The sequence below is a fragment of the Sinocyclocheilus rhinocerous genome, unplaced genomic scaffold (assembly GCF_001515625.1).
Source record: "Sinocyclocheilus rhinocerous isolate Xijiao unplaced genomic scaffold, SAMN03320098_v1.1 scaffold993, whole genome shotgun sequence".
Taxonomy (NCBI): domain Eukaryota; kingdom Metazoa; phylum Chordata; class Actinopteri; order Cypriniformes; family Cyprinidae; genus Sinocyclocheilus; species Sinocyclocheilus rhinocerous.
The window spans coordinates 2,234,328-2,258,280 of NW_015639771.1; the positions used below are offsets into that span (position 1 = coordinate 2,234,328).

The 23,953-nt window shown below is 36.6% G+C and overlaps 2 protein-coding genes and 1 pseudogene across 2 annotated transcripts in view; 2 read left to right on the forward strand and 1 right to left on the reverse strand.

Annotated features, from left to right (window-relative positions):
* Window positions 1-6,617, forward strand: part of LOC107751769 (nidogen-2-like) — a 40,102-nt pseudogene extending 33,485 nt beyond the window's left edge.
* A 182-nt stretch (window positions 6,618-6,799) lies between these two features.
* rtraf (RNA transcription, translation and transport factor) lies at window positions 6,800-11,252 on the reverse strand. Its single transcript, XM_016567582.1, has 8 exons — window positions 11,064-11,252; window positions 10,687-10,811; window positions 10,473-10,572; window positions 9,521-9,601; window positions 7,839-7,927; window positions 7,683-7,751; window positions 7,396-7,444; window positions 6,800-7,234 (listed from the first exon to the last, which is right to left on the reverse strand). The coding sequence occupies exons 1-8, from the start codon at window positions 11,122-11,124 to the stop codon at window positions 7,080-7,082; spliced, it is 729 nt and encodes a 242-aa protein (XP_016423068.1). The 5' UTR covers window positions 11,125-11,252; the 3' UTR covers window positions 6,800-7,079.
* A 1,251-nt stretch (window positions 11,253-12,503) lies between these two features.
* LOC107751770 (zinc finger MYM-type protein 4-like) overlaps window positions 12,504-23,953 on the forward strand; it is a 33,033-nt gene continuing 21,583 nt past the window's right edge. Inside the window, exons 1-5 of the mRNA XM_016567535.1 lie at window positions 12,504-12,685; window positions 21,111-21,158; window positions 21,299-21,511; window positions 21,964-22,065; window positions 22,227-22,282. Coding sequence (XP_016423021.1) covers window positions 21,143-21,158; window positions 21,299-21,511; window positions 21,964-22,065; window positions 22,227-22,282 — 387 coding nt within the window. The 5' untranslated portion in view covers window positions 12,504-12,685; window positions 21,111-21,142. The remainder of the gene's footprint in view (window positions 12,686-21,110; window positions 21,159-21,298; window positions 21,512-21,963; window positions 22,066-22,226; window positions 22,283-23,953) is intronic.

Sequence of the window (23,953 nt, forward strand, 5' to 3'; positions counted from 1 at the left end):
ATGTCTGCAACATACTTTGGTTAAAATTCCTCAATGGTCGTGTAAAACAAGATCCTTTTTATCTTGTCAAAAACAGCTCTGTTCACAGCGACTCATTTCGGTGCATGTCTCTTTAAATGATAATGCGCTACTGCTCACTCCACCCCCTCTTCCAATTTTTTTTGTGTATTCGGTGGCGCATTACTATCAAAAACAAAACTAATCCACTGTGTCCTCATTGGCTCTGATATTGGGAGTCAGCAGTCGTGGGCGGGGCTTGAGCAGTATGATGTCATACTGCTCAGAAAATCTAAACGGCTTGATAATTGAGACTGTTTAGGTTTTTTGGGGATTAGAAAAAGGAGTGAATGGATTTTTATCATTGTAGGGTGGTTGTGTCCACACACTGCTAAGCAGTGTTGGGAGTAACGCATTACAAAAGTAATAATATTACAGTAGTATATTACTCATATTTTATGCTATATAGACCTACCACATTACCCTCCACTGGATGTAGAATGAGCAGCATTAAACTACATTTTGGCATTTTACAATACTTATGTGGATATTTTGGATGAAAGTAACTCAAAAGTAACTCAAAAGTAGTGTAATGCATTACAATTCAGAGAGAGTAATATTGTAATGTAACTAATTACTTTCAAAAGACAGTAACTAGTAATATATAATGTATTACATTTTGGAAGTAACTTGCCCAACACTGCTGCTAAGACACATTTATATGCAAACACCATGTAAAAGTGAATTTTCCATCCGATGCCCCCTTTAAAATACTTTTTTCTGTATTTGTTTCATGCTGGATTAGTCATTGACAATTTTCATTGTTCACTTGATTAATCTCTTATTGGTTATGGGTAAAAATATCCCCATATCGTGCCGTAATATGTTCCTGGTTTCCCCTCTGACACCCAGTGCCTCCAACCCAGCGTCCAGAGACCGTCTGTGAGCGCTGGAGAGCCAGTCTGCTGCAGCAATATGGAGGCCAGCTGGAATCTCACCATTATCTACCTCAGTGTGACTCTGCTGGGGAGTTCAACCCAGTTCAGTGCTACGGAGACAGCAGCTACTGCTGGTGTGTGGACCAAAACGGGCGGGAAGTACCAGGAACCCGCTCACACAATGCTGTGAAACCTGCCTGTGAGTGTCGCTTGCTGTGAAACCCACAGTTGCCTCATGAAAAAACACTGGTTAAATGGTTTAATGCTTGAACATCTACATTCTCATGTTCACATTCAGAATAAGGGCCAACAAAACGATTTGTATTTCCAAGCTAAAATGATCTGCTACCTTTTAGGTATACCTACTGTGGCCCCTCCCACCATGCACCCTCTGCCACGCCCAGATGTGACCCCGCCTCCAACAGGCACGTCCTTGCTCTATGCCCAGGGCCAGCAGATTGGTGTTTTGCCTCTCAATGGCACACAGATGGACAAGCAGAGATCTTCAGTGCTGCTTGCTTTACATGTGAGAATTGCACACTATTGATTGAAATACTGAAGTCTGCGGCTTTGAGAAAAGCATACTAATTCTCTCCTGTTTACACTCTCAGGGCTCTATAGTGGTTGGCATTGATTATGACTGCAGAGAAAGAAAGGTTTATTGGACGGATCTGGCTGGACGGACAATCAATAGAGCCAGTCTGGAGCCAGGATCAGAACCTGAGATTATCATCAACACGGGTATGTTTATTTTACAAATTAATATAAAATAATATAATATAATATAATATAATATAATCTTTTTCAGCTCTGACGAGTCCAGAAGGTCTTGCTCTAGATGTGGCCCGTAGGAGACTGTTTTGGGTGGACAGCACATCAGATAAGATCGAAACAGCGAACCTTGATGGAAGTGACAGGCGTGTTCTGTTTGACACAGACTTAGTAAATCCCAGAGCCATCATCGTGGACTCCCCTACAAGGTATGTGCTTCAGATTGCTTAAAGATATCAAACTGTGAGCCATCTTGCCACCGATCTTAGTACCAAAACCAGTACCTGAAATAAAAAAAAGTAATGCATCTTGTTTGAAGCTTTGACTTTACTAATCTGATCAAAGCTGGTCAGTATTTGGTCATGTATGTGAGTACTAGATTGTGCTGCATTTAAAGATAATGTGTATGTGTAGAAGTTGAGTTTCTGATTGTGTACCACAGTATATACAACCTACATTATATTAAATAATATATCATTATTATAATATTTTATAATAAATAAACAATAAATCTTTTTTTTTTTTAATATATATATATTGACCTCTTGGCAAAATGTATAAAATAAAAACTACTAATGTAAATTCAGAATCATGTTCTATCTTGTATATTATTTTTGTATATTTTATCATATTTATTTATATTTTAAAATAATACATACTGAATAATTAAAATTTTAAAATGTATTAAACTATAATATTGTTTTTTATTGTAGTAATATTTAACAAAATTATGTTTTTACTGTGTTTTTGATCAAATACAGTCTCCATGAGCATAAGACACATCTTTCAAAAATATTAATACATTTATATGAATTATTTTATATTATATATACACTGAACAAAATTATAAACGCAACACTTTTGCACATTTTCTGTATTTTTTATTTTGAGCATACTGGATCACTCACCATTAAAACCATTAAAAGGGGCATCTCGGCTTAATTAATCCTGCAATTGGTAGCTTTAGTGAACCCTCATTTCCCCTCCATCACATTTCCCATGCTTCCTTTACATGAACGCTTCAAAACCTAAAATCTGTTATTGTGAAGAGTGTGATTGAGGGGAAGCGAGAGAACAGTGCAAGACACGCAGAGAAGCGAGAGAGCGAGGAGGTTAGGATGTGTATGGGAGGCAGAGAAAATAAAAGGGCAAGGCTACAAATTGGCCCAGATGTTGGTGTTGCTTCAGTGTCTGGCCTGCTCTTGGGTCTCAGGGGAGGGCAGTCAACGTGTGGGCCAGCAACTCCACAAACACAGCCATCTGCAACATCTGGAGCAACTGAACTCGGGTGGAGGACGGGAGATATAACACGAACCTCATGGACCATGAGAATAGCTGCTAATGTGTGTTTGTTGCTGCTGAGATTTGCGCTACGTGCTAGTTTGTTTTTTCCGTCATGCATAAATGTGTGCATGCATGAGGCCATCTGGGTTGAAGTCTCATCCATTAGTCAAGAATTTTACGAAACAAATATTTAATTATACAAGCAGTTGTGCAAAACTGCACTTTCAGCTGATTTCCTGCACAACGGAGTTCGTCTTGTAAATATCTTTGACCTCAAATAGCCTGAAATTGTGATTTCATGCTTCTAAATCCTCAGAGAGAGACAAAAGAAACCATTTATGGTTATAAATCTTTTTTTTTTTTTTTTCAGCAAGTGATTCAGCTTAGCCATAGTGTTGGCTAGTTATATTTACCATTTCCTCAGGGACCAAGTTTCTCTCATAGGCCTTACTTTAAAACATCTTGTTTAAATCAATGCTAAATAGAGCAGAGCGGTTTTATATGTTTTCTAGATTTAGGAAAACGTGAATTTCAACACTTGCATGAAATTAAACTCTGTGCCATCTTTCCACCATGCCAAAAGCCTTTTATCTGTCTAATGCATGAAATACACACAATGCTTGGATTGTCAAAAGTTTGGAATAATTAAGATTTTGAACTTAATGTTTTTGAAAGAAGCATTTTATGCTCATCAAGGCTGATTTATTTGATGAGAAATATCATGTGACAATGAAGACTGGATTAATGGCTGCTGAAAATTTAGCTTTGTCATCATAGGAATAAATTACATTTTAAAATGTATTAAAATATAATAGTTATTTATTGTAATATTTTACAATATTACTGTTTTCACTGTATTTTACTTGCATGAAATTAAACTCTGTGCCATCTTTCCACCCATGCCAAAAGCCTTTTATCTCAGTCTAATGCATCAAATACACACAATGCTTGGATTGTCAAAAGTTTGGAATAATTAAGATTTTGAACTTAATGTTTTTGAAAGAAGCATTTTATGCTCATCAAGGCTGATTTATTTGATGAGAAATATCATGTGACAATGAAGACTGGATTAATGGCTGCTGAAAATTTAGCTTTGTCATCATAGGAATAAATTACATTTTAAAATGTATTAAAATATAATAGTTATTTATTGTAATATTTTACAATATTACTGTTTTCACTGTATTTTTGATCAAATGCAGTCTTCATGAGCATAACATTAAATTTAAATTAATTATAAAATATTATATTTTATATACATTTTATAAGATTTATTTCTATTTTAAAATAACAAATTCTAAATAATTAATAATAATTTTTTTTAAATCTCATTTTTCACAGAACACTCTACTGGACTGATTGGAACCGAGAAGCTCCTAAAATCGAGAGGTCCTCTGTGGACGGACAAAACCGAAGAGTCCTGGTACAGGATGGGATTGGACTGCCCAATGCTTTGACCTACGACTCCACCACAGGCCAGGTCTGCTGGGCCGATGCAGGTCTGTGCTTCACTCAAAACCCAGACTATGAACTGCCAGTTTTTTTGGGGGCCCGTTTACAATGTAGGCTAGTTTTTGGCTTAGACATAGTATGTTTGGTGCACTTTACAGCTTATTCTGACGCTGTGTATCTGAATCAGACAATACCAAAATAACAGACCGGCACTCAAAAAAGCTCATTAATAACCTCTTTTTTTTTTGTTGGACAGGAACCAAGCGTCTGGAGTGTATATCACCTAATGGGACAGGGAGACGTGTGGTCCACAGTAACCTGAACTACCCCTTCAGCATGGTCGCCTTCTCCAATCACTACTATTACACAGACTGGAGGAGGTAAAGCAGCAGAGCACATGCATGTACAAAACCATATGACCACCAGAATCATAACTATCTACCAGATACTGTTGTGTTAATGAAAGTTCCTGGATTACACTTCAATTTTTGTGTCACACTCGACCTTGTGCTCCATTCACATCCATTTATACACAGTACAAAGAATACAAAATCAGTGACATGATTTGCAGTGAAGTGGAAAAGTGGAGTAGAAAATGTATATTTATACATTCATAGTTTTTTTAAACGGAGCCCTAGGAGATTTTTTATATTTGTTGTGAGGTCCAATTAAGGTTAAATATGACCAGTGTTGGGGGTAACGCATTACAAGTAACGCGAGTTACGTAATCAGATTACTTTTTTTTAGGGAGTAACACAATATTGTAATGCATTACTTTTAAAAGTAACTTTCCCCAACACTGAATATGACTGTGCCTTTATCAGTTGAATTGCTATAAAAGAATACTTATTTTATATTTTCTTCTGTGGTGTTTCAGGGATGGGGTCATCGCTCTCAATCGAGATAACCAGTCAACAGATGAGCACTTGCCTGATCAGAGGACTCATTTGTATGGCATTACAGTTGCTCCTCCACACTGTTTATAAGGTACTTTGGCAAAGTATAACTCTTTTTAGTCTTAACAGCCAGTGCTCCACACAGAGATCTGAGCTCATCATCATCCAGTCTGTCTGGAATGACATGAAGAAACAGAACAAACTGAGACAGACTCAATCCAGAAGAACTGTGGCAACATCTCCCAGATGAAATTTCTTCCAAAAACATTTGAAAAATCTTACCAACCCAAAACTATTGAATGGTATATTTAAGTACTCAATATTTGCTCCCAATGGACTCCTGCTAGTGTAGTTTAGTAAACTTTATGACTTCAAAAATTGCATGAAACAGATATGAAACAGTGTCTGTATTTGTACGATACACCTGAAAGCACATCACGTTTACCATGTAGCAAAACGTGGGTGACCTCTTTTCAAGCAAATAACAGAATGACATATTTCAGACATGAGCTGTCAGCTACAGGCACTAAAGAGAAAAGTACAAGGCACCTACTGCCAAATCACTGTAGTTTTAAGTTTTCATCAGAGGCGATGAAACGCTGGTCACACCGGTACTTCAACGCATGTCAGTTCTTTACTGACCAGAAAACAGTCAAACAAGATCAGAGTAAGTGTTTGTAAGTCTGGACTAGCACATAAAAGCAGGCAATTTCCTCGGTAGAAAATTAAATGTTGTCGTGTTTGCCCAAACATGGCTTTCTAAGGATTTCCGACAAATTGTGTTATAGGGAGACGCTAATGAAAGAGCCAGCGTTACATGGTGCTATTTTGGGTGAGTGTTTGGAGAGCTTGTGCTGTGGGAATCGCGACGGAGACGTGGACTCAGAAGAGAGCCAATCGCAGAACCCGCAAGTCTCGACCAACGTCACCCGTCAATGCCAATGTGCAAATTTACAAACATGAAAGCGTGAATATTTTCTCAAAATTTTGTACATTTGTTTTATACCTCATTTTTTCTTTCTACTGTACTTTTGTATGTGACTTTTTGTTAAAAAAAAACTAACAAATTTAAAAAAAAAAAAAACCCTCAGAGTTTAGTTGTGTAATTTGTATGTTTTTAAATACTCAAACAGTATTTTGGGGGGAAAAAGGGTAACATTTTTAAGCGAAATTGCTTGGAACACCAAAAATGGTCTTTTACCAACCGTAATTTTTAATCCTTTTTTATCTTTTGTAAGATGTGATATTTATACCAATAAAATGTGATTGACAACTTTAATATGTCTGCTCGCATTATGTTTCAGATTTTCAAATATTTTTGGCTCTGCAGTGATTATTTTCTTAAATTTACAGTACGCACAGTTGGATGTATAAAGCCGAACAGGTTGAATTTCTTGCTCGAGAGTAAAACAAACCCAGCCATAAAAATTTTCTGCGTTGCATTAAGGTTTATTAAGCAACAAAAACATATAATCCAACTTTTTATTGTAACCCATGCAACTTTTCATAAGTGCCTCCACATAAGGCTACAATGAAATTACATTTTGTAATAAATCTTCGCATTTTTTTTAATTACAGGGCAAAGCAAAATCAATGATAAAGAAAAAAAAGAGTCCAGTTTGGCATTCCCACAAAAATGTCTCAAATTTAAACAAAATACCTGTGGTGTGGCTAATGAAAACAAGCATACTTCACAGAGCACGTCTTGTGGTCTCTGCAGCGAGGTCCAGGCATGATGTTTTTATCTGCCCACCTTTCCGAGACGGTGATCTGTCTTGGGGTCGGCGATGATGGCCTGAACTGCTACGATGGCCTCGTTGATCTTGGTTTGTAACTCTCTGAGCTCCTCGATGTGAAGCAAGCGAAGAACCCTGGCTGCTTCGTTCAGAGTTGCGTCTGGAATAGGCAAACAAATTCTTTGTGCTTACAATCCTTCGAAAGAAAACAACATATGGACTTGAATGCAGAATGGGAACATGATGATGCACTTATTGTGTCCTAAAGAAACAATAGGCAAATGTGGAAAACTCCAAAACAGTTTGCAAATGCAAACCTACCTCCGGTGTCAAATCCTAAAATATGCTTGTCAAGAGCGACTGGTAAACCCTATGAAAGAACAAATAAGTTTTATATATAATTGAGTTAATAACTGATCACCAAATCAGCATATCTGAAAGGTTTCTGAAAGATCATGTGACACTGAAGACTGGGGTGATGACTGCTGAAAACTCAACTTTGCCAAAACAGAAATTACATTTTAAAATAAATTAAATTACAAAACATTTATTTGAATTTGTAATAATATTTCACAATATTACTGTTTTTTATTTGTTAAATACCTTACCTCTTTTGCTTGACTGGCCTTTGCAATAGCATCAGGGGTCAGACGTTCCTGTATCAGGATTTTAATTGCCTGTGATGACAAAAAAAACTACTTTAGTTTAAATGCACTGGATTTAGATTTATTTCTCATTCTATTGGCGCATTGAACCATACTTACTTTAAGCATTACCAAATAGTCATCATGTCGCTGGATTTTGAGTAGATTAGCAAGCCCCAAGACACCAGCCTTAAAATCTGGATTGTTACCTAAAGAGAGAACTCACTTCATTTCAGTCCAACACATAATTTGAAACACTTTTTCCAATGCAAAACTGTTGCTGAACCAACCAATGAACTGGTTTAATTGCTGATGACAAAAAGAAAACCTATAAAAGCCTGTTTCCACAATGGCATTTTAAAAAGGCGTAAAAAAGAATTAAAGACCCTTTTCCTTGACATTTTGAGTTTACATATCAAATTTTGGGTTTTTCCTTACAATTCTGAGAAAACTGCAATTCGTGGGCAGAGATATAAACTCACAGCTGCAAGAAAAAAGTCAGAATTGTGAGATAAAGTTGCAAATATCTTATTTAATTTGTATTCCGTGGTGGAAACAACTGAATTGTAAGATGCAAACTCAGAATCTGAAAAAAAAAAAAAATTGTGAGATATAAACTCAGAATTATTAGATGTAAACTAGGAATATCTCGCAATTTTGACTTTTTTTTTTAGAATTGCAAGTACTGAAAGTCTGAATTGTGAAATTAATAGTCGCTATTACTTAATTATTTTTTTTAATTCGTGGCGTAAATGTGATTCCATAGAAACCAACTACTTAGACCAAGACTGTATTAAAAAAAACAACAACAGCCGAGCCCAATATTTTCTGTTCAGTGAACCCTGTCCTCCCTTTCAGTTGACATCTGGAGCATTCTTCCAGCTGTGGGTCACTGGCTCGGTTCAGCCCACTCATTGTGGGTTGTTGAGAGAGGTGGGTGTGTAATCAGTCCGTTCAGACATGCTTGGAAAGCCACTTTAGTGCTCAAGCTGGTTTCTTTAATCAGCCTCCTCCGTCTCATAACAACAAGACTGGAAAGATGGTCGGGGGAGGGAATACTCACTGTCCAGATTAATTAATGGGTCTGCAGACTTTTGAACATCACTGGCCTCTGTTATAGGTTTGCAGTTTCGATATTTCTCCACTGTGGGAGGAAAAATAGCATAAGCGGTCAGTGCAATGCAAACAAGGGGTCTCAAGTTGTCAAAATTATTTGGTAGGAAATCTAGGAACATCCTGCACTACGCATTTCTGAGGATAAATGGAATCAAGATTGTGCAATCAAATGTGTGGGACAGCTGCAAGAGTTACATGATGCTGCAAACTTTGCAAATACTGCCATCTAGTGATATGGGATTGAACATAATTGCAGATGTAAACTAAGGAATATCTCGCAATTTTGATTTTTTTTTTTAGAATTGCAAGTACTGAAAGTCTGAATTGTGAAATTAATAGTCGCTATTACTTAATTAATTTTTTTAATTCGTGGCGTAAATGTGATTCCATAGAAACCAACTACTTAGACCAAGACTGTATTAAAAAAAACAACAGCCGAGCCCAATATTTTCTGTTCAGTGAACCCTGTCCTCCCTTTCAGTTGACATCTGGAGCATTCTTCCAGCTGTGGGTCACTGGCTCGGTTCAGCCCACTCATTGTGGGTTGTTGAGAGAGGTGGGTGTGTAATCAGTCCGTTCAGACATGCTTGGAAAGCCACTTTAGTGCTCAAGCTGGTTTCTTTAATCAGCCTCCTCCGTCTCATAACAACAAGACTGGAAAGATGGTCGGGGGAGGGAATACTCACTGTCCAGATTAATTAATGGGTCTGCAGACTTTTGAACATCACTGGCCTCTGTTATAGGTTTGCAGTTTCGATATTTCTCCACTGTGGGAGGAAAAATAGCATAAGCGGTCAGTGCAATGCAAACAAGGGGTCTCAAGTTGTCAAAATTATTTGGTAGGAAATCTAGGAACATCCTGCACTACGCATTTCTGAGGATAAATGGAATCAAGATTGTGCAATCAAATGTGTGGGACAGCTGCAAGAGTTACATGATGCTGCAAACTTTGCAAATACTGCCATCTAGTGATATGGGATTGAACATAATTGCTAGATCGCTTTCAAAGAAAGGACAGAACAGGCATGTTATAATTAGTGATTGATCAATGCATCAACCAGGTTAATAAGGTGCCCAATAACTGGCCATTTTGTGTTCACTTGGCCAAGTAACAGAAGTGAATTTTTTTTAAGAGCAAATAGTGTGCAAGTGTTCATCTAATTTTCTTATTGTTACGCTACCGTTCAAAAGTTTAGGGTTAGTAAGAATTTTTGAATGTTTTTGAAATAAGTTCTTATGCTCACCCAAGACTCTAAAAACAGTTAGTTAGTTAGTGAATTAATGAATGTTTTTCTATTTGAATATATTTTACAATGTATTTTATTCCTGTGATGAAAAAGTTTCATTTTCATTTAATACCATTCTGATTTGGTGAACGAGAAACATTTCTTCTTATCATCAACGATAAAAACAGCGGTTTAGTATTTTTCAGGTGTTTTGATGAATAGAGAGTTCAAAAGATCAGTCTTTATTGGATACAGAAATCTTCTGTAACATTATAAATATCATTACTGACACTTTTGAGCTAATGTATAGTGCATATGTGCCGGCTGGCTCTCTAAATGTTGTATCAGCTATTAAAAGAACTATAGTAGAGTATAACCACTGGTTAGACTCTGAAATAAATAATAATCATACCATTGTCTCCATACTCAAAACGAACAGCAAGACCCAGCAGCCAGTCAACAGTCTCCTGTCTTTCATGAGCGCTGAATGGACAGTTCACATCTTGAAGGTACTGCAAACATACATGTATTTATATATTATGACAAAGGACATGATGAACTTGAGGGTAATAATTTCTTTAGGCATACAAATAGACATTAGACATCTGAAGATAGATCTGTCTCACCTTTTCAAAATATTTAGGCCAGTCTGAGCTGGGAATATTCCTGAGATTTCCTCGGTCTTCAATTTTGTAGTGTCTGATTTTCTGATCTTCCAGCCAAACTATGAAATTTCTGAATTCAGTTTCATCTGGGTAAAGTAAAGCGCACATACGATATGAATCATATATTTTACATGTGGATTAAGCCCTAATTTCCATCAACACTTGATAGCAATACAGCACTAAAGCATTATAACAGACTACATGACCGATGATACAAAGTGACTATTTCAGACAGTCAATCCAAACCTAAGTTAGTGAGATGTTTACTTATTATTATCGTGAATGCACGTTATCAATATTGGGAGCATGAGGTGGCAACACGTCAGACACATTCCTACCTTTACAGTCAAATCCAGTTGGGTTGTGATATTCTAAAGCTGTAAGCTTTCTACGAAACATCCCTTTCAACTGCAAAACCTGTTCAAAGAAGCTAACAGATGAATGATTTTGCTTGGAAAGCCACAGCCTGCTACAGCCTTCAAATGGCAGGGGGATACCGGAAGTATAATAATCTTCTTCTTCTTCTTTGGAATTTTTTTTGGCGTATTCCGCACCATAGGCACATACCGCCACCAAGTGTTTCTAATCATACATGGATGATAGTCCCGCCTCTGTTCATATTTTATTTATTTATTTATTTTTTAATTGTTAATTTTATTTCGGGCTCACCCAAGCTGTATTTCTGGCTGCTGCGTGTTCAGCTCCCATGCCAAAAAACCCAGCTTGTGTGTTAACCCTATTCCTTTGCTTTATTTATTTATTTATTTAACTATCAAATTCGTTTATTTAATCCTGTTTCTACTATATATTTAATTACTATTCTTTGATTAAATTTCCGACATTTTAATATTACATGTTCAACGGTTTCTATTACCCCACAAAAAGCACATTTACCTGTAATATGTTTACCTATTTTGTATAGTGATGCATTTAGTCCTGTGTGCCCAAATTATAATCTATTTTAAATTCACCTCATCTTTCCTACATCTTCCAAAATGGTATACTTCTTTAACTGATTAATTAATTTTATAATAAAACCTTCCTGTATCAGCTATGTCCCACTTCTTCTTCCACTCTACGTGGTACGTCAACCTTTTATTTAGAGATTTTAATGTCATACATATATCATTTAAAATGTCTTCTCTAATGGATTTATATGAAATGAATTTCATATGGATGAAATATGATTTTTTTTCCCATAAATGGATGGAAAACGGCTTTATATTTGCTCTTATATTGAATGAGAAATCTTTGTTCTTGTATTGAATGAGAATGTGTACCTGCATACGTAGATTGTCTAAATGAACGGGTTCACACCGTTCAGCCTGGTATTATGGATATACTTTTATGCACTGGAAAATTATATTAATATTTTTATATTATATTATGTTGAGTTCTTGGTTTGAAAAACACCAAAACACTCGGTATTTAAATAAACATTTAAATTGTTTATTTCTTATATTTTTATACACCTTTTTCCCAGTTTATCTTCCACATTGCCTTTCCTTTTTCACAGTGGTCATGAACGTTAAATAACTGTTTATTCTCCTGACGTAAATTGTTGCTTTATATTGCTTAATGCGTGGCAGCTTTATAATAAAACACTGTATACAAAAATACATTTATTATCATTTATAATTATATAATTTATTATTTATAATATTATAAATTGAATTGTTATAAATATTTGCTATTTAAATAATAATTGCACTTGAATAATTCCCCATTGTGTTTTGTATTTTGAACAGTTGATGTGTTTATGGCCCTGCATTTTCCCTCCTGGACACCTGGGTGTAGCAGAACACATCGAGCTTGTCGGGAAGCAGCAGGAGCTCGCTTCGCGTTGTTGCTTTTGGCGAAAGGCTTTGTACGTACGATACAACAGTGAAGATCGAAAGACGTTTAAAACATCAAGAGAGCGCATAAAACCCCCCGTTTGACAGCTGATATTTATCTTTTCGTAAGTATATATTTACAACTCTCACACAACTCTCTTTCGATGTAAAGCATAATTTCCTCTCTGTTCCCTCTCATATGTAGCCTGCTAGCACGCTCGCGAATGCATAACGCGGGTCTGTGAGTACGATGCTGATGATCAGTAGTTTCGTCCTCAAATTTTATGATAAAACCATTATTACGCGCACGAGATCGCTTTTTTTTTTTTATAAAGATACTGGGTTGCATTATTAACATAGCGGAATAATGCAATACATGCAGGGAGTCTGCAGCAGGCATCTCTCAATGCAGATTCACGCAGGGGTCAGTAATTAGCACAACGCGTGCACGTGTGGGTTGGTTTTCATGGCAATGTTAGTGACACTAATATTGAAATAAATGGGCATATATACCGATTAGGCTCATTTTAGTTTATTTTGAGCTGTGTATGTGTTCTAGCCAGGTGTGCCTCACACGGCCTGAAAAGTGAAGCTGCAGCAGGGTTGCCAGGTTTTCACAACAAAACCCGCCCAATTGCTACTCAAAACTAGCCTAATCGCGTTCCGGGGGGGGTTAAATACACCTTAAATACACGTTTTTGGTGGGGTTTCCCTGATAAAATTCGCATTCAGGGGCTAAATATCATGTTGTTGGGGTCGCTTCAACCAGCGGACATGAAAAACAACCCACGGCAACAGTATTAAAGGTCACATATTTTACACCATTCTGGAGTTTTATTTTAGGTTTTGATGTGCTTAAGAATATATATTTGCGGTATAAGTACCAAAAACCATCTCAATATATTTTTACAGCTCCTCTCTCAGGAGCTCTGCTGAGAACAGGTCGATTTTGGCCTGTCTAATTAATATTCATGAGCCTCTCTTCTGATTGGCCTGTTGTTTTCTGAGTGACACACGGCCAGGCCAACCACAGGTAACTAGGGTCAGCCGACGTCACAGCGCTAGCTGGAGGCAGCCCATTCAAACCAGCGCAGATTTGGCTACATAAGGAGCTTAAAATATCATCTTGTTTTGATGTTTGGTGCCAGAATCGACGTAATACAGCCTCAAATTACACATTTGATCGCATATCTGCTGCCACTGCCAGACAAAAAACCAACGACAGCTGTGGTTAAACGCGATAAAACGAGCAGACTGGACAGAAACGATCGTCAAAAATGCTCGCGTTTGCAGCGCACCTGAGCTGCGGGCTCTTTGATCGCCCCTTTGTGGCTGGCTGCAGTACAGGTCATAAACCCCGCCCTCTCCGTGTAAACGAGTGGGACTTGAGTCAAAATTTAAAAATTAATTACGCTTCCAATTAGGCCTGGGCGATGAAACGGTATCGATATTTATCGACGGTACACCTTCTTCGGTGACTATATAAAAAATGTTTGGTATAGTGCACGGTATAGGCACGTGCTATGAGTGACGCAGACCGCACACACAAACACGAACACGAGTGTGTGATGAGGAGATTGTGAGTAAAGAATGAATATTAGTCGAATTTAAAAGAAACATTTGCATTTGAATGCAGAAATAGTACAATCCAACGTTAGATCATGTGCGTCAGGGAGCGTCATCAGTGGAGCACGAGATGCGGTGATGATGATGTAAGTGACGTTGTAGTTTAATGTTTTGTTAGTCTAGCCCACGAGACACGCAGTTGCTGCGTTATTCATTCAAAATATTAGAGAAATATAGAAGCTCAATGCGGGGAAGATCTTGATTAGGTTAAAACCGAAACCAAGCTATTCACACAGAACGCATATTCAGCACATTTTCTAGACGGACAAATACAACTGCTGCACTCGCGTCTCACACAAGAGATGTAGACAGCCATGCAAAGTAGGGCTGTGCGATATGGACAAAAAAAAGCCTATCGCGATTTCTTTGATCAATTTTGCGATTTCGATTTTTAATCACGATTTTAACACACACAGATATGCTTTACAGTCATAAATGCATTCAGTGTGAATTTGAAACAGATTTCCAAAAGAAAAACAATTAGAGCTTTATCAAGAAGCTGTAACATGTCTCTAGAACAGACATAAGGCAAAATAATCACTAAGTAAAGGTGTAACAAAATGTCTCTAGAATAGACATATGGCAGGAAAAAAAAAATCCTGTGTACAGGGATTTTTTTTGCCATGTTCGGATAGCATACTGCGGGAGGTCGGGGTGTGGAAAATCGCGCTGTAAAGCGATTTAGAAATCGCGATTTTATGACGATTTCGATTAATCGCACAGCCTTAATGCAAAGTTAAAACAGTTTAAACTTTTAGAAAACACGTCGCGCATTTTTTTGGAGGTTTTTTCCTTTTCACTGCGTCTCATATGTTTTTAAAGGCAATCTGTGTGATGGGCGATTCGGCTCTTTGTATTAAGCAATGCATAAATACGTGATGCTGTTTTGTTCATAATTGTTTAGGCAATTTACGAAATTATATTTGATTTATATGAGTTCTTTTAGACGTAATGCACGTGTTCTTTTTATAGACAGTTACTTCCTCAAGTTGACAATTTAATGGGCTGCATTATTTTGCTCATTGCGCCCTCCTGTGGCCTTGGGAGACAAGCCAAAAGTTTAACCTATTTAATCTGCATATAAAACATTAGAAATGAGATATTTGTTTAATTTTTATTTTGTTTTTGACTGTTAAAACAAAAAAATATTTGTTGTTTGTCTCAATAAATTTAGTTAATTTAAAAATACACTAGTTAAATGTAAAAAAAAATTCTATTGCTCTTTGTTTTAAAAAAGGTTATAAAAAATTTCAATAATTATCGATACCGAAAGATATGAAACATTATATCGTTTTGATTTTAGCTAGTAATTTGATGCTATAAAAACGGGGCGTGTCATTATGGTTGATTGGGTCTGCAGGAGTTTGGGCGGGAGTTTGATTCCGCGGCTCCACCTCAGACACTACTGCGCAGACTCTGGCTCCAAATTATGTCATTTACTCAAGATGGCAGCGGCCTTACTGAGATGCTTTGGCTTCACTTTTCAATAGTGGAAGGAATAGGAGATGCGTCGTCCATCTTTTTTTTACAGTCTATGGTTCTAGCTACAGACCTGCACGCTCCGTTCTCTGTGATGTCACGCGTGCTCTCAACCAGGGAACCGGAAATACGTAATTTGCTGCGTTAGCCCCACCCCTGTCACTGAAGAATGTTTACGTCAGACTCTATTGACTCTTACCTGGTCCTTACCTGGGTGTAAGCAGAGCACTTCCGATTGTGTTTGAACTTCCGGCTGATGCGGCTAAACACCGGAGGTTGTTGAGTTGTGAGTCTATTCATTTCAGCAATGTCAAGTATTGTGTTCAGTTAGAGGGTGCCATAATAATTGGAAGAAACGGCGGGAGTTTTTACTGCAGGAATGTTTTGAACATCGACCTCTACTACGGGCTGAATGTACCTCTGGAGCGCCGTACAAACTGAATCCACCTCTCAGAAGCTCACCTCGCGAAGCTCTCAGACTCTGGTTGAAGGCTTTGAACCTGAAAAAAACACCCAAACGTCCTTTTGTATGTTCCTTTCACTTTGTGGATAGAAAACCAACAAAAGAGCATCCCTACCCTGAGAAGTGGTTTAGCTATGATGCTCCGTTGAAGAAGCCACGTCGGGTGCTAGTCAGGTACAGTCATGTGAAAAAGTTAGGAATTCCATGGTTTTCTGTATCAGGACATAAAAAAATATCTGGTCCTTGGCAGATCTTAAAATTTGGAAAATAAAACCTCAGTTGAACAACAACACATGACATATCGCACCGTGTCATTATTTATTTAACAAAAATAAATCCAAAATGGAAAAGCCATGTGTGACAAAGTTAGGACACCCTTACTGTTAACATAAGAATTAAGAGGGTAAGTAGCAGTCAGGCACTGCTAATCAAATACCTTTGATTAACTGATCATCAGCAAGTGTGAGCACCTCTATAAAAGCAGATGTTTTGGCAGCTTGCTGGTCTGGAGCCTTCAGGTGTGTGTTAACACAATGCCAAGAAGGAAAGACATCAGCAATGATCTTAGAGAAGCAATTGTTGCTGCCATAAATCTGGGAAGAGTAATACAGCCATTTGCAAACAATTTCAAGTCCATCTTTCTACATTGAGGAAGTTTTTTCACAAGTGAAAGACATTCAAAACAGACACCAATCCTCCCAGGAGTGGACATCCCAGCAAATTCACCCCAACAACCCAAGAACTTCACTGCAGACTCGACAGGCCTCAGTTAACATGTTACATGATCAAGTTCATGACAGTACAGTTAGAAAAATATGGGACAAGTATGGAAGGCTTGCTAGAGAAAAGCCTCTTCTATCTAAAAAAAGCATGGCAACACGGTTTAGGTTTGCAAAGCTGCATCTGAACAATCCATAAGACTTCTAGAACAGTGTCCTTTGAACAGATGAGACCAAAGTGGAGATGTTTGGCCATAATGCACAGCAGCATGTTTGGTGAAAACCTAACAAAAGAATGGCTGAAAAGAAAAGAATCAAGGTGTTTCAATAGTCCAGTCAAAGTCCAGACCTCATCCTGACTGAAATGCTGTGTCGAGAGCTATGCATAAACTCGCATATATACTGGAGCAATGTTGTAAAGAAGAGTGGGCTAAAATTCCTCCAGAACAATGTGAGAGACTGATAAAGTCATACAGAAAATTATTACTTCAAGTTATTACTGCTAAAAGTGGATCTACAAGCAATTGAATCATAGGGTGTCCTAACTGTTGTTCATCTGAGGTTTTATTTTCCAAATTTTATGACCTGCCAAGGACCAGATCGTTTTTTATTATGTACCGATACAGAAAACCATGGAACCAATTCAATAGGGTGTCCTAACTTTTTCACATTACTATGTCAAATTATCTGTTATCAGGCTCCTCTTTTTACACTGGTTTGATAAAAAAGTATGTGGAAAATTTGTAGCGATATTAAAAAGCAAAAGCAAATGCTGTATCATTTATATACCTTGCCTGACTGACTGTATTTAACTACTAAACTGTCAATATTATTGACATATAATGTGTCCATCATATAATGATGTTTCCATCGTACTTGATAAAATATTTATTCAAAAAGTCACGATGAAATGGTAGCCTAGTAGCGACAGATCTTTTCTTTCATATTGTGACATACTCCCAAGTGTAATAGATTATTGAAAAATAAAAGAATGTGTCCGGCCCACTTTTTGAGAGTCCTTGGTTTCGGAAGTGTTTTTTCTTGTAGGCATTTTTAAAAGTCTTCGTTAAAGAGTAATAAGCCATGAACCAAACTAACTAGGTGAATCACAACATTACAAACTTTGGTCAAAGATATAAGACTCTGTACTTAACGGTTTTAGTGAGGGAAAGAACTGCAATCCCATGAAGCATTGCAAATGATCAGATTAAAAGCAGTGTAGAAATATGTATCATTTATATAGATACACTGAACAAAATTATAAACGCAACACTTTTGTTTTTGCCCCCATTTGTCATGAGCTGAACTCAAAGATCTAAGACTTTTTCTATACGTTGAAATAATGCTGGCTGATGGGTTCACAAAAGCATATACCATTGATTAACGTATCTCACGTTGCTCACAATAGGTCTGTTTGTTCTTAAAGATTTATTAGTTATTGTTAAAAAACTCTTTCCATATGGGTAAAATTAATGTCTATACAAGAGCATTTGTGCTTTGGCTAACCAGAGTTCAAATCCTTGTGGTACTTTTAATGTTAACCAGTAGACAAAAGCTGTTAGAGCTACTGTTGGAGGTAAAACAACCTTCTGAAATGCTGTCAGCAGTTTAATGCTAGTTAATGTAAAACTAGTCATAAATAACATTTTCAGTTGACCTACAGTTTTTCTCTCAGTAAATGTCCTACATCACATTACGGAATATAAATGGCTTGCAAAAACGATTTGCTGTTGACGTTAACCACTGGCAACAAGTCCTTATTTGCTATACAAATTAGCATTACATTTTCTGTTTTTTTTATGCTGTGTTTTATGTTTTACAGATACACAGCTACGTCGGTGTAATTTATCATGCAAAAAACTGCAAATTTCCATTTTTGTAATAAAACTTGACTTAGAAAATCTGTAATAGAAGCTCATCTGCAATTCCATATAAACCCTTGCAGCTTCATTCTTCTTAACTAGTAAAATAATAATTACTTTCAATAGTTTTACATTCATTTTATTCAAAATCTCTTCTCAGTAGTGTGTTCTTGACATTTTCAAGCTGCTTTGCTGTGCTAAATATTGACTACAGCATATTTTCGGTTCCAGCAGTGAACCCACGTAATGTCACAGAGATCTTAGCGTGAACATGAGGCTGAGAGTGCAGGTTTGCTGTCAGGTTCATCTGGATCTCACTGGTTTTCATATAGCATGGGAATGAAACAGCTAGGCTTCAGTATAAAACTAAATATGAATAGGACTCAATCACTGAATGGATGGAGAAGTTTGAGCAGTAGCCTGGTAGTGCGAGTGCTCCGGCATATGTTATTGTGGTATTTCTGCCGCTTGCATATATATTATTTCCTGTGTCTTCTGTCACTGTCCTTGTCAATAAAATGCTAAAAATGACTTATTAAGAAAAATTAAAAGTCATAAGCTGTCTGTATGCTAGTGTAGTCCTACAAGTTGGCAGAATTCAACTCTAGCCTTTAAAATGTACAGTCTTTGTCTAAATATTGACGATTCATCTCACACTTAATCCAGTAAAACGGTCTACTCTCTGTTCCGTGAGACACCACCTTATTTCTGATCTCTTAAACGGCACAAGCTGCTATTTTGTTGACATTCTTTTTCAATATCAAAGCTTGTGATCCATTTAATGTGCTTGTTTTAAAAAGTTGGGCAGTTCACATGCAACATGCAACTTTTTATTGTAAAACAATCTATCAACTTTGACAATTAAATGCATTCTTTTTACCGATGACCAAATGACTTAAAAATAAATATTTAAGTAAATTGTGAAATACTTAATTAAATTAATAAAACATAAAAATCATTCAATTGTGGAATTTTTAATTATTCATTCATTCATAAATGCATAATGTAAAGAAGTCCATTCAATATTGTTGCTAATGTTGCAATATTGTTCATAATGAAGTCCTGCAAAATGACAATCTATTTTTAAATTGGGACCCTTAACAAAGAGAAGCATGCAACTTTCAAGCACAAGATTTAACAGAAGGGTAAGTTTCACCACTTATTAAAAAAAATGTCACTGTTTGTGAAAACTGTCAAAGTAGATTAAAAGGTAAAGTTAAGACATTTTATTTATTTGATTTCACAAAAGATAATAGTGGCACAGAAATGACATACTTCACCTTTAAATAGTCTGTGGAATCTACTAAATGTATATCATTGTAAATTTCTGTTAAAAAAGCAGTTTTTCAGTCAGTTAGCCTGAAACCGAGATACAGAGAGAGAATTAACACAGCTCAACAGAGGGAGGAAATTCTGAGAAAGAAATTAAAAAGATGGTGATGATACATATTGAGTCAGTTCATAGGGCCTTGACACTTGAAATTAACTTATTAAAATATCGTAGGTCATCTTATGTAATAAAGGAAAGGACATGACATGTGGCCAAGTATGGTGTCCCATACTCAGAATCTGTGCTCTGCATTTCACCCATCGAAGTGCGCACACACACACCGTGAACACACACCCGGAGCAGTGGGCAAAGCAAAGAACTTTCTTTTTAACTTTGTTCATGAAAAAAAAAAATCGGTCATGGTTTCCACAAAAATAGAAAGCAGCACAACTGATTTCAACATAATGATAATAATGAGAAATGTTTCTTTAACACCAAAAAAACAAAGGTGAAGATGAAAAAGTATAGCTGTAGTTTCTTAGCCAGAGGCCATTGTACAAAAAGAAGTTGGAGAAAGAAAAGCATGTATTTATCTGAGGATCATTTACATGTATGTGAATTAATGTGCTAACATTTTGCCAATCTCTTTGACTTTTAAGGCCTGCATGTTCTGAATAGGTGGCCAGAGGATCTCTCTATTGCTCACCCACACTTGCAAACATCATTTTCACTCATTCCATGTTTGTTGCCAGCTCTAATTTTGTTTAGCTATTTATTTGACATAAATCAGTTTAATGTAAATGTAACTGGTACGTTTCACAATTATATGTATAAAACAGCCAGTTTCAGTTAGCATTTAAATGTTTTTAACATTTAATCTTGACATGTTTATATTATTTTATTTCAGTTGTCTTGACAACTGAATGCATTACTCCTCTTTTTGTGCGTTACTCCTCTTTTTAAAGTCTGCATTTTTCTGTATGAGAATGTCAATTTCATGCTGCAGTCACAATGAAAGAAGTTTGTGTTATGTGTCAACTGCCCATTTGTTCCTTAAATTTCATTGGCTTTTTCCAGTATGTTGATACCAAAACTAAAAATTTTTGAAAACTAAAAAGTTTTGAATTCTAGAAAGTCAGCACTCTGTTAGAGGATCTGGCCAGATGGACCAGTCATCAGGTAAGAAACCAAATACCTAAATTTTACTTCAGTTTACTCCACTTGGAACTCCATTTGGTGTTTCTATTAGTCCGTTTTTATTAGTTTCATCTCACATGTTGGTGTATTAAACCATCTTTGTTTTTTTCTATATCCTTTAGAGCTTGAAGTCAAAACATCTGCTGATCAGGGTGAGAGCAGCAGTGGTCAGCCAGTGGATGATGAGCTCGATGGACTTCCAGTCTTTGGAACAGATGAAGATGATTGGGAAATAGACAGTAGTTTTGCTCAGAAGGCTTTGGAACAGATGGAAAAGATTTGCGATGATAAAAATGAAAGTCAAGATGGATTGCCAGCTAGTGGTGCAGATGCAGGTGAGTTTGAAAATGAATTTACTAAGCAAACTGTCATAGGCTAAAAGGTTTCTGCAGTGATATTGGGTCTGATTGACTAAGTGTGTGTAGACACAAATTTGTGCATGAAATGTATTTGCAAAAAAAATGTAGGAACAACTGAAACCATACATATTGGGTCTGGATAAATATTTATTAACCTTAAAATGGGGTTAAGAACAATTTTTTAACCAACCAAATTTACGTGCATATACATATGTTGTGAATTAGACAGATTTTTTTGTGACAAGTTCAGCTGTGTATATAAATACAAAGAATGCCATTGTTCGTGAATGAGACCCATTGTTATAATTATGCAGTAAAGCATTATTTGGTTTTAAAGGAAATAGTTCTTTAATGTGTGTTAGCTGTAAATCAGAATCTAGTTTAAATTTTCTGGACTCTTTTAAAATTGGGATGCTTTTTGACTACAGAAGAGAACAGCTCCTCTATCAATGGATCTTTAGAGATGGATGAGGAGAGAGCGAAGATTTCTGAAGACACCCCCGTGACCCCTTCATCAGACACTATTATAGGTAAAACAACATGAAATTATTCTAAATACAATTTATTTCCGCAATTCTGCTGATTTATTTCCCCTGAATAATTTACTCTGGTATAAGTTCACTGGTTTTACAATGAGCTGGATGGCATGTTAAGAGAATTTCAAAATGATACTTTTGTCCTCCTGTGTCAGATATCCAAGACGTACAGTCTGAACTTAGGATTGTGTCATCGCGAAGTGATGCTATTGTAAGTATAGGTGAAAAAAAAACAGTGACAAGGTGTTAATAGAAATGTGCACTCAGTGGCCACTTTATTAGTTCTAAAATATTGACCCACTTTTGCTCCCATAACATTTTAAAGGAATAGTTAACCCCCAAAAAATGAAAATCTGCTGAAAATGTATTCACCATCATGCCATCCAAGATGTAGATGAGTTTGTTTCTTCTTAGGAACAGATTTGAAGAAATGTAGCATTACATCACTTGCTCACCAGTGGATCAGTGAATGGGTGCCGTCAAAATGACATCACAATAATCCACAAGTAATCCACACAATTAATGTCTTGTGAAGTGAATTGAATGAATTGAATTGAATTAATGTCTTGTGAAGTGACAAGCTGCATGTGTGTAAGAAGCGTATATATATCAGTAAGACGTTTTTCCTTTCAACCCATTGTTTCCGGCAAAAATTCCAGAGTCCATAATATCACTTTTTCCAGTGAAAAAGTCATCTCACCTGAATCAGGAGAGAAATATTCACAGATCAAGCACCATTTACACGTTTAAACGGTTCTAAACAAATATGTTGGTTTTTAAAGTTAAAAAGCCTTCATGATTGATCAGTCAGGATTTAGCTTTAAAACACATTAATTGATGGACTGGAGTCGTGTTTATTATTGTGATGTTTTTATCAGCTGCTTGGACTCTCATTCTGACGGCACCCATTCACTACAGAGGATCCATTGGTGAGTGAATGATGTAATGCTAAACTATAATCTTGGATGGCCGGAGAGATGAGTACATTTCAAGCAAATTTTCAATTTTGGGTGAACTATTCCTTTAAATTCTGCACAGCAGGGTGCTAAAGGACATTTGCATTAACAAGCATATGTACAGGTGGACTCAATGAAGTGGCCGCTGAGTGTATGAGGTTGAAGGAGAAGGATTGTTTTAGTCCTATTTCACAATTTTGGCTGCTTGATCGTGTTGTTGTTCCAGTGTTAAATAGCACTGTGATGTTTAATAATAGTGTTTTTTGCAGACGGAGCCTGCTTCTGAAAACACAGACAGAGAAACAAGTTACTCACCTGTAATACAAATTAAGGATGAGCCTATTGATGAAGAATATGATAAAGCATTAATGCCATCCGACATGAGCCGTATTAAAGAGAAATGTAGCATTACATCACTTGCTCACCAGTGGATCAGTGAATGGGTGCCGTCAAAATGACATCACAATAATCCACAAGTAATCCACACAATTAATGTCTTGTGAAGTGAATTGAATGAATTGAATTGAATTAATGTCTTGTGAAGTGACAAGCTGCATGTGTGTAAGAAGCGTATATATATCAGTAAGACGTTTTTCCTTTCAACCCATTGTTTCCGGCAAAAATTCCAGAGTCCATAATATCACTTTTTCCAGTGAAAAAGTCATCTCACCTGAATCAGGAGAGAAATATTCACAGATCAAGCACCATTTACACGTTTAAACGGTTCTAAACAAATATGTTGGTTTTTAAAGTTAAAAAGCCTTCATGATTGATCAGTCAGGATTTAGCTTTAAAACACATTAATTGATGGACTGGAGTCGTGTTTATTATTGTGATGTTTTTATCAGCTGCTTGGGCTCTCATTCTGACGGCACCCATTCACTACAGAGGATCCATTGGTGAGTGAATGATGTAATGCTAAACTA

Bases quoted from the DNA above. Each gene is read 5' to 3' on its own strand.
- rtraf (XM_016567582.1), bottom strand. From the start codon at position 11,124: ATGTTTCGTAGAAAGCTTACAGCTTTAGAATATCACAACCCAACTGGA. The intron at 7,928-9,520 runs GTGAGTATTCCC...TTCTCTCTTTAG, and splicing joins CCCATTAATTAATCTGGACA to GTAACAATCCAGATTTTAAG. The intron at 7,235-7,395 runs GTAGGTTTGCAT...TGCCTATTCCAG, and splicing joins TTTAGGATTTGACACCGGAG to ACGCAACTCTGAACGAAGCA.